Genomic DNA, 11,244 nt, shown 5'->3' with positions numbered 1-11,244 from the left:
TTAACAATGATTTGAATAGTAAGGATTGTGGTAGTTTTCGATGCAAATAATCAAAGTGGTAGGCTTGGTTACTTGAAAACATATCGCAATCAGTGTCCAACAAAAGTTATAACGACAAGAAAATATAGTTATTAATCATAGAACAATTAATATGTGAACTTAATTATCGAATAATAGAAGTAAAGCGGGTTTAACAAACATATTTCTCAAAATACGGGACAAGGATGATATGATGATCTCCTAAACGAGATGATGCTTTGAAACTCATATTGATGTAATCTTTCACGCCGACTTTGTTTTTTAAGTAATTGTCATCTCTTAATATGTTTTGACATAACTAACCAAACATTATTGGGCCACACTACTACATTTTGAAGCAATTGTAACGGTCTAATGCAACGGTTAACTATAAAGCAACGGTTTGTTGCAACAACATATGTTAATGCAACACTTTTTTGCAACGATGCGTGTTAATGCAACGTAGATTGCAACGGTTTAATTCAACCGTTGCATTAGAGTTATAAATGCAACACCATTTAAGTATATTGCAACATATATCATTGCATTAACATATTACAACTTAAAAATTACCTTAGGCCCACTAATACCCGCGCTGACTATTGCTTCCCCTCTCAATTTCCCCCAATGTCTAAAACCCTATACTCAGTTACACACACCATAGTACAATACTTTTCTCCTTCAATTCGTTATTTCGCAATTCAATTCTCACACGCCAGAACCTCTTCTTAACCGGCGCCGGAAATTATCATCTTCACCGGCGCCGAGGATTCTGTTCCTAGCACTTCTCTTCCACGGTGTATTTTCAAGTGGAACTCAGTGGTTTCTCTTAACGCTCGTCGGGAGAATTGCATCGGCTCTGTAGTAGTTGGTATCCCTCTGGAATTCTGCTTTTCTCAACCCTCGCCGGAATTCGCTGCTTGTAGTGGTTAGTATCCCTTCCCTTCTCTCTATAAATTCGCTCACTGATTGCGTCGAGTCTTCGAATTTTACCCAAATTCCATCTTTTGGGATGTTTGGTTTCTCTTGCATAGAATTCAATCAATTCGATAGTTGCTTTCCCCAATGTTGATGTGTCTTGGATATATGTTATGTTTTTAGCCATTGTATATATGATGTAGTTATGTTAATAATTGATGTATTAACGTTTTACATGCTCTGTTTGATTATTGGATCTGCACAAAGCAAAATATATGTATGATAAGGATAAAAGATGAGATTGATGAGTAATTAGTAATTACTTCTTTATCATCAATCTAATTACTAATTACTTCCCTAACTATGTATGACAAAGATTGATGATAAAATATATGTATGATAAAGATAAAAGGTGAGATTGATGAGATTGACGATGAGTATGTACCAAATATAGAGGGTGATGGCGATGAGGATGGAAGCTGTACTGGAAACAAAAATCAGACCACCAAGGTTAGTACTTCGTACTTGGTTAATTTCAATTTTCATAATATAGTTGTATAAATGGAAATGGTACTTCGTACTTGGTTAATTTCAATTTGAATAAAGTTTTAGAAGGTGTAGCTAGATGATATCAACTTGTAGCTAGATGATATTTAGGCCCCCTCTGCCCTCCAAATTCTAGTAAAAGAAGCTCAAATTGCTGTAAAATGTTGGAGTAGGGAAAGATTTATCACTCAATTCAACCCAATATAAGTTCAATGATGATTTTGCAGACTAACGGCACTGGGAACAGTGGGTCAATTCTTGTGTCTGTAAGCTCATGTTTGTTTGCAGTCTGGAATTTGAATCACACAATGATGATTTTCACCTCTGTACATACCATATTTTCCATGTCCAAGGATTTGATCAAATTTGGCACTGGGTGCCTCCTAACTGCTGACCTTCCAAATCTTGACAAGAATTATTGAGTTGGATAGTGTGGCTAATAATTTTCTTGAGCTCTATGTACTTCCATCAGTATTCCCTGTACTTTTGCTCTCTGAATTCTTTAAGCCACTGATGAATCTATTAGGGGTATGCAGTGTACTAGCTTTGCTACATAGTCTTTGAACATTTTCAACCATTATGATTCAATTAAGTTAACTTTGGCCAAGTCTACCCACACATGACATAATATGGGAATATTTTCTGGTTTGTATCCATCTTTATTTGTTTTATTTAAGTAATTTGTCTTATTTATGACTAATGGAGCATTAACAGGAGAAATACATAGTCCCTAAAGAGGGAATTGAAAAAGATCTAAGACGATATACTCGTCGAATTGGATGGTTTTACTTTTGTATAGTACTCACTTCTGACTTCTTGCTATTGCATTGTTCTGCTGACTGTTGGCAGGTCATGCCCAGAAACGAGAGCTCACATGCCTCCTTGTAGATATACATGTAGGCATTCTTCAATGGGTTCATATGCACTATTGCCTTCCAACCTTGTTGAAATTCAAAGCAGCAACATCAGTGGATTTTCTTATTGTCAACCAGAGAAGAAAAGACTTGGAGTGGGGAAAACTTTTTGTTCTGCTGCTATACAGACAAGCACATACGGCGATAACTTAGCTATAGCTCCTTCACATGTTGCAGAGGAAAAGATTGGGGTGCTTCTTTTGAATTTAGGAGGACCTAAAACTCTTAATGATGTCCAATCGTTCTTGTTTAATCTATTTGCTGACCCAGTATGTGCTCCCTAGACTGGTTTGTTGTTTTTTCTTAGTAGTTTAAGGTAGGTGTAGCTATTAGATTTATCTGATTTGCGTCTCTTAAAATTTTGGAATAGTACATCATTCGCCTTCCTATGTTGTTCCGTTTTCTGCAAAGACCTCTAGCTCAATTGATTTCTAAGCTTAGAGCCCCTAAAAGCAAAGAAGGATATGCTTCTATAGGGGGGGTTCACCATTGTGAAAGATAACTGATGAGCAGGTGAGATAAGTTTTCTCTTGCAGACTTTGTTCCCTGCTTTCTTCGCCATCATAGACTTGATAATGATTGTTTTGATTTCTTTTCACATATGGTTGTCTAATTCTCTTATTTTACTGTCTCATTAATATTTAATCTTTTTTCTGAAGGCAAATGCACTTAAGTTGGCATTGGAAGCAAAGAAAAAGAATGTATCTGTCTACGTTGCCATGAGATACTGGTATCCGTTTACAGAGGATGCAGTTCAGCAGGTTAGCTTTCATTGTTACTCTTTAATCATTCTTATAAGAGTGCTTGTTTGGAAAAGACACGGATTTGCGTGGAACTTCATTCCTAACTGCTGACCTTCCAAATCTTGACAAGAATTATTGAGTTGGATAGTGTGGCTAATAATTTTCTTGAGCTCTATGTGCTTCCATTAGTATTCCCTGTACTTTTGCTCTCTATGTATATTATTATAACCATATGTCATGCTTTATTAAACTTTTGTATAATTCTATAGGTACATCAAGGAGAGGAAAATGTATGGCATGAAGAACAATTGCAGTAGCACGAATGACAATTTTTAGGCGGTGGATCTCGCTTAAAAGTGGAGCATGGTTTTGGAATTAATTAGGCAACTAGCTAGTAATCTTTTTTTTTTTTAAATATATTTACGCTAGAAGTAAATATTTTTTGGTGCATATATATTAGGTTGGAAGTAAATATATTAGGTGATCAAACTTCTCTTGGGATTTGATATATATACAATAGTACTATACTATAGTACTTGGTGTTGGAAATTGTCGAACGATTGGATGACCTTGAATATATTTATGGATCTTTTTGGAAATCTAATTTTTTATCATTATGTTTATTTGGAATTTTTTTTGAATTATTTCAGCTTTGCATCAACATCAAGTTAACAGGTTAATATATACATATTTATAGATCCGTCGTTGCAATAGCCACAATATGAAAAAAAAATTGCAACGGTTCATGGGATACCATAGAGGTGTTGCATTAGACTATGAAATATGTTGCATCATATGTAATGCAACGGTTCATGGGATACCATAGAGGCGTTGCATTAGACAATAAACATAAGTTGCATTAGTACTATTGCAACGGTTATTTGGTGTTGCAACTGCCCATTGCATTAGGTGTCCAAGACTGTTGCATTAGAGCTAATGCAAGGGCAGCAACAGCAACGGTTGTTTGACCGTTGCAATAGCTCTATTGCAACGGTTATTGAGTCTATTACAACGGTTTTTAGGGGTTGCAATAGCTCATTTATGTAGTAGTGCCACTTGATGTTCCCATCAATTCATTGTATAATAACCTGAGAAATCATATTGATTAAGAATAAACTTACTTATTATGGAAGTTGAATTGAAAACTAATTAAACATATATACTTATTATGTATTACCTCATGAAAGTTTCTATCATGTCCATATGGTTCAATTTTCTTCAATCTTCTTTCTCAAGATCCACTCGCCTCCCTAAATCGTGCTTATCAACAGATTGCTCAAGAAGAGAGCCTTCCAGACCCTCTTGGCTCACCAGATGCGGTGGCGTTTAAGGTGGAATCACGAGGGAGAGGACACACTTCAGCTTCAGGTGTCGTATCCATGTGCACGCACTACAATTGGAATGGCCACGACTCCAATGGCTGCTTCCAATTGATTGGATATTCCGATTGGTGTGGAGACCACCAGTGGGGGCGTGGAGGCTAAATATCTCACAGAGGCCACGACGGGCGCGACCAGGGGGAGGATCTTCAGCCCCGGTTCGCATGAACAAAGCCACTGTTGGTGGCGGCAGATCTAAATGTAATAGTGGGTCGACCACTGCTGAACATTCGATGCACGTAGAGGCATCTCGGATCTTTCACAAGAACAATGGAAAATGTTCCTAAGCCCAAGGAGAAATTACATGGTAAGCCTATGTGGATTATGGATACCGGAGCGACTCATCATGTGACTGGTACCTTTAAATATTTATGAGATGTGCAGAAAATAGATGGATGTCTAGTGGGTCTCCCGAATGAGACTACTACAGATGCAACATATAAAGGAATTGTAGTGCTTCCGAGAAATTTAAACATTAAGAATGTTTTATATGTTTGAAACTTGATTGTCATTTAACGTCAGTTCCTTAGCTTCTTGAATCAAAAAATTGTAGAGTTTAATTCACTAATACATTCTATGTCATGCAACACCGTAGGACGAGGACGCTGATTGGAGTGGGTGAGCGTAAGGATGGAGTTTTATTTTTCCAAGGTGTCTCGAAAGTGAAGGTTATGGCACTAGATGGTGAATCATGTATGGATTTGTGGCATAAACGGATGGGTCATTCTTTAGAAAAGGTTTTACGTGCTATGTCTTGTGTTAGTAGAATTAGTTATTGGCGCAATAAAGATGGTTGTGAGATTTGCCTGCGAGTGCATCATATCAACCAAGATCTAGTGTCCTCTTAGTTGTAGTCGTGCTAGTAGATTTTGAACTTATACACTTAGATTTATGGGGTCCGTATCGGATTCGCTCCTCGTGTGGCGCATCTTATTTTCTACTTATAATAGATGACTTTTCAAGTGGTGTATGGATTTTTTTATTATCAAATAAAGTAGAAGTTCAGTCTATGTTTATGAATTTTGTGGCATTAGTGGATCGCCAATTTCATTATACCATTAAACGTCTCACAAGTGACAATGGCACGTAATTTATTTGTTTGCGCCCCTATTTTTTTAAACATGGTATAGTATTTGAAATTTGTTGTGTTAAAACCCCTCAACAGAATGGTTGTAACACCAATATATTCTTAGTGTTGCGTGTACTTTGAGATTCCAAGCAGACTTGCCTTTACAGATTTGGGGAGATTGTGTCTTGGCCGCTTGTCACCTCATTTATTGAACCCCTTCCGTTTTGCTAATATATAAATTCCATTTGAATGTTTATATAACAAACCCCCTCCTTTGACCCATATTCGTGTGTTTGGATGCTTGGCTTGCTAGTCGGAGACGGAAATGTGTGTTTATTGGTTATCCCTTCACAAACAAAGGTGGGAAACTTTATGATATGAAAACTCATGAATTTTTAGTTTCCCGAGATGTGAAGTTTTTTTTAACATCTTTTTCCCTATAATTTGCCTCATGTTTCAGATGTTCCCGTGATGGTTGAAGGAGGGCATGACAATCAGGGGGTAGCTATTATTGATAAGGATGTCAAGGGAACAAGCTTGGTTCGGCCTAGTGTACCTTGTGTGGTTGATTTAGATGTTGTGGATATCGAGGGAATTGATGCCCCCTGCCGGAGCTGTTTAGGGATGAATCGCTGGTGTTGGTTGTCGCCCTTCGGGGGGGAATAAGGACGAAGTAGGGGGTGATGTGAAGCTGGGACAAGGGATGTGCATAAAACGTCCTATTACGAAGTTACGAGATTTTATTACTCATATTGTGGTGAAAAATAAAAGTCTATCTATGCTTCCATCTACTTCATCATCGTCCTCAGGTACTCCTTATCCTATTACTCATCATGTGAAATGTGACAGATAATCTGACAAATATCGTAGATTTCTAGTAATGATATCTGCAAGGGAACCCTCCTATAACTTTTAATGAGGCTATAAAATATGAAGGATGGCGAAAAATCATGAGTGAAGAAATCAAAGCTCTTGAAGATCAAGGCACATAGGTGTTACAACCTCTTCCTCCAGGGAAAAAGGCCTTAGGGAGTAAATGGGTGTATATGGAGAAATATGATGAACAAGGCAATCTTTAGCGATTAAAGGCTTGTCTAATCATTTATGGTCATCATCAAGTAGAAGGTATTGACTATGATGAAACTTTTGCTCATGTTGCCAAAATGACTATTGTTCACACTTTCATAGCTATTACATATGTGAAAAAGTGGAAAATTCAACAGATGGATGTGCATAATGCTTTTCTTCATGGTGATTTACAGGAAGAAGTATGATGAACAAGGAAATCTTTAGCGATTGAAGGCTTGTCTAATCATTTCTGGTCATCATCAAGTAGAAGGTATTGACTATGATGAAACTTTTGCTCCTGTTGCCAAAATGACTATTGTTCGCACTTTCCTAGCTATTACATCTGTGAAAAAGTGGAAAATTCAGCAGATGGATGTGCACAATACTTTTCTTCATGGTGATTTACAGGAAGAAGTATATATTAAAATTCCTCTCGGATTCCAGGAAAACAATAAACATTTGGAGTATAGAATGAAAGAATCATTGTATGGTTTGAAGCAGACACCTTGGTGTTTTTTTGCAAAATTAGCAGCAGCGCTTAAACGTATGGATTTAAGTAGTCCTACTCTAATTATTCATTATTTACTTTCACTAAGAAGAATGTTCAGCTTAACGTTCTTATATATGTGGACATACATGATTATTGCAAGGAGCGATCAAAAAGCTTATCTAAACTTCAAAAGCTATCTAGGTAAAGGCTTTAAAATGCAAGATTTGGGGATTCTGAAATGTTTTCTAGGTTTTGAGGTAGCTCGTAGTCCTTAGGGAATTTTTAAGAGTTTATGAGTCAGTGACAATATGCGTTAGATGTTATTTCTAAGACTTGTTCATTGGGAGCTAAACCTGCAGACTTTCCGATGAAGTAGAATCATCAGCTTAATTGCTATAACTGATGATCTTGTATTTGATGATATTGAGCGCTATCGTCGCCTTATGTGACGTTTGATTTATTTAGCGGTGACTCGCCCACACTGGGGAGATATGTTGTGTACATTTTATCTCAGTTTATGTAGGCACCGAAAGCGGTGCATTGGGAAGCTGCACTTTATGTGGTTCGTTATTGAAAGAAAAATCTGGGACAAGGTATTTTATTTCGTTCTGATAGTGTTCTCCGCCTTGAGGGGTGGTGTGATTCTGATTGGGCTATTTGCCCTATAACTCGACGTTCTCTGAGTAAGTGGTTTGTGTTGCTTGGTTATTCTCCGAATTCTTGGAAAACTAAAAAGCAAGTTACATTTTCTCGTTCTTCTACAAAGGCAGAATATCTTTCTATGGCTGCTATAGTATGTGAATTAAAGTGGCTGAAACAATTACTTGGTGATCGTGAAGTTCAACATCATATAGGGATGATATTATATTGTGATAGTCAATTTGTGTTGTATATTGCGAAGAATCCAGTATTTCATGAGTGCACTAAATACATTAGATATAGATTGTCAATTTCTTCAAGACGATGCTATGACTGACGAACTTATTTCTCCTTTTTATGTTCCCACCAAATTTCAGTTGGCACATATCTTTGCCAAGGCATAAGGCATAACCCAATTTGAATTTTTCTTATGCAAGTTAGGCGTACGAGATTTGCATGCTCCAACTTGAGGAGGAGGGGGGGTGTGTTAGGAAGTAGAACTATATTATTATTAGGAGTTATCATTATTTATTCCTAAGTTGTGTAGTATTAGGACTTTGTCATTTAAGATGTATAAATTGATATTGATGATTAATGAGAGAACGACTTTTGACCAAATCTTAGCAATAGTAAACTAGTTTTTAAACCCGTAAGACGCCTCGGGTAATTATATCTTTCATCTATTACTAATTTACTTCAAGAAAATATATTAGTAGATTTTCATCTTTTCTAACATTAGATAAATTAAGACTTTAGTATATATGTTTGTAATCACGAGATCAAATCTTATACAACGCAATTTCTATTTTTTATTATACCTATATTTTAGGAAATTAAACATTTTCAAGGAAAACGCTACGTGACATAGTTAAGTTCTTGTTTAGGAACGCCTTTTAATATATTAGTAGAATTCTATATTTTTTAACTTCAGATAAATTGACATATAGTCTTGATAGAACACGTGTACCTTTGTGTCATCTTTTCTCATCAAAAATGATAATTGATCATCAATATAATAGGTTGAAATCGATTCCGTTGATGATATGTTGACTCCTAAGTCCTATCTTTCATATTGCAGGGATACCCGAAACATGCACTGGATGCATATCTAGATATATTGTGAATATTGAACCCCAAAAGTTAGTCACCATAGAGTTATTTTGATTAGTATGATCTGGGACAAAAAGAATCTTGACAATATATCAAGTTATCAACAAGTCTCCCCCGCCCTCTTTCTGGAATCTAGAGAAGGCAACGTGTGGTGCATTACTAATTGCATACTTCCTCCGTTTCAAAATAGATGCTACATTGTTATTAAAACGGACTCCTAGGCAAAATTTCCTAAGCATGTTTAAGTAGTATAAAGTAAGGTAGATTAATTGTAGTGGTCCCCATGTGAAAGGAGGGAAAATAAAAGTGTTGGGGACAACATATAAAATGAAGTAGATTAGTGTACTTAAAACAAGTTAGTAAGGGTAAAATGGTAAAAGTATAAGGCAAAAGTTACTAAATAAAGAAAAAAAAACATTGTTGCATCTATTTTGAAACACCCAAAAATAGACAATGTAGCATCTATTTTGAAACGGAGGAAGTATTTGCTTTTGAATTGTGTGTACTGTAAAGTGTGGTCCATGCGCGCGACCATGTCCGTGCTTTATACGCCTTCGCCGGTTCACCCCCCACCCCCCACGGCCCCACCCCACTCCCCACTATCACATCTGTAAAACTTCTACTCGTGAATTTATTTAATTATCTCTTATCAAAAATTATGAAATTGTTATTCGAAAATTTTACATAACATTAAAATATATTCTGAAATTTTTTACATAAAATCATTTGTTTGTATGTATTACTGAAAATAAAACAACTAAATAACGGGAAAATATACTTGACCAACAGTGTGAATCGTCCTAACTTTTTGGATTACAATAACAAAAGTCATTCACTTGTGGTAGATGATTAATTATTGAGAGTAGACTACTTGTGTTTGTTAGGCCGTTCTTAGGTTGTGGTATAGAAAACCGGTTCCAATGCACAAAGTAACAAGGTGGCACTATCTAACGATCGACTATGTTAGGAGATAGACCATTCCAATTGAGCCTAGTATTTATCATTTTAGATAATTCGGCTTCAAACTAATAATGCTAACAACATAGGTTTGTGGATTAAAATTCGTCCCACATCTCAACTTTGAAGTGCACTGATCTAAGTCGATCCTCAATTGAACTAGATCTGACGAAATTGTAAGCTAGTCCGAACCTAAACCTACTTAATAACCACCTCTGATATTCTACCTGTCTATCTAAAATTATTCTTTTGTCATAAAGTTAAATGATTGATGTTCAAATTAAAAAAATTCCATAGTCTTAATTATCGTTAGAATAAAAACTTCTCTTTCATTGAATAGTTAGGATTAAAAATTCTTTTACTTTTGGATCATTAGCTGGCAGCTTAGCAACTCCTCAAGTCGTCAATATGTATACATGACCAACTAATCCATCAACGGTATATTACCTAACCACATACAAACCACATATACATGTTATATGTAGTCTAAGAAAAACTTATCAAACCAAAACCTTTAACGTCGTCCAATATGTCTATTATCCCCCTTTCCTTCTTTTCTGTCCTCTTATTGAGCTTCTTCATCTCCCAAACCCATGCCTTCTCAAAACCCATATCAAAAGAAGAAATGGGGCTTAAACAACAACAAAACTTAACACATCTCCACTTTTACTTCCATGACTACGTTCAAGGTGCTAATCAAACCGCGCTTCGCATTGCCCAAGCCCCAACGACGGACAAGTCTCCCGGTGCCTTTGGCGCCCTTGTGATGATCGATGATCCTTTGACGGAAGGCCCCGAACACGACTCGAAAATCGTGGGGTACGCACAAGGGATGTATGGATTTGCTGATCAAAAGCAAGCTGGATTACTAATGGTTATGAATTACGTTTTTGTAGAGGGAGAATATAATGGAAGTACATTGAGTGTTTTAGGGAGGAATCAAGTGATGAATAAGGTGAGAGAGATGGCTATTGTTGGTGGGAGTGGAGTGTTTAGGTTTGCTAGTGGCTATGCTCAAGCTAAGACTATTTCAATGCTGGATTCAAGTGGTGCTAGTGTTGTTGAGTATGATGTTTATGTTCAACATTAATTAATCTTTATATTGGAGATGAAGTGATGTTTTGTTTCTTTACTTGGCTACAAAATCCGATTCATATTTGATTTACTTGAGATATTCTTCATCTTATCGCCTTGCTAAATTTGACATGAGCTTAACTCAAAATCTCAAAATGGATTTATAAAACCTTTTGTTGGTAATAAGATGTATGTGTATGCTATGAAATGTTTTAGTGGAAATAGTTTTTCTTAGTAACTAGTTTTAGGACCCGTGCATGATGCACGGGAGTATTAATTGCTTGATAGCATAACTAATGAGCAATAAAAAGAATCAAAA

At 36.3% G+C, this 11,244-nt stretch overlaps 2 protein-coding genes across 3 annotated transcripts; both read left to right on the top strand.

The window, feature by feature from the left end:
• Nucleotides 1–658: 658 nt before the first annotated feature.
• On the top strand, nt 659–3,894 carry LOC125495914 (ferrochelatase-1, chloroplastic-like). 2 transcript variants are annotated; one of them, XM_057393275.1, is made up of 5 exons: nt 659–946; nt 1,391–1,446; nt 2,332–2,665; nt 2,767–3,157; nt 3,409–3,894. In XM_057393275.1, the coding sequence occupies exons 2-4, from the start codon at nt 1,397–1,399 to the stop codon at nt 2,896–2,898; spliced, it is 516 nt and encodes a 171-aa protein (XP_057249258.1). In that variant the 5' UTR covers nt 659–946; nt 1,391–1,396; the 3' UTR covers nt 2,899–3,157; nt 3,409–3,894. The 2 variants fall into 2 exon arrangements, with proteins under 2 accessions (XP_057249258.1, XP_057249259.1); XM_057393276.1 differs by lacking the exon at nt 659–946 and having other exon boundaries at nt 1,248–1,446.
• Nucleotides 3,895–10,324: 6,430 nt separating this feature from the next.
• LOC104906745 (dirigent protein 21) lies at nt 10,325–11,025 on the top strand. The gene has a single exon (XM_010695543.4). It carries the CDS (start codon nt 10,381–10,383, stop codon nt 10,939–10,941), a length of 561 nt encoding a protein of 186 aa, XP_010693845.2. The 5' UTR covers nt 10,325–10,380; the 3' UTR covers nt 10,942–11,025.
• The last annotated feature ends 219 nt before the right edge of the window (nt 11,026–11,244 follow it).

The sequence above is a fragment of the Beta vulgaris genome, chromosome 3 (genome assembly GCF_026745355.1).
Source record: "Beta vulgaris subsp. vulgaris cultivar EL10 chromosome 3, EL10.2, whole genome shotgun sequence".
Classification (NCBI taxonomy): Eukaryota; Viridiplantae; Streptophyta; class Magnoliopsida; order Caryophyllales; family Amaranthaceae; genus Beta; species Beta vulgaris.
The sequence above is the reverse complement of the archived record's forward strand: the minus strand, read 5'-3'. Positions and strand labels throughout refer to the sequence as shown.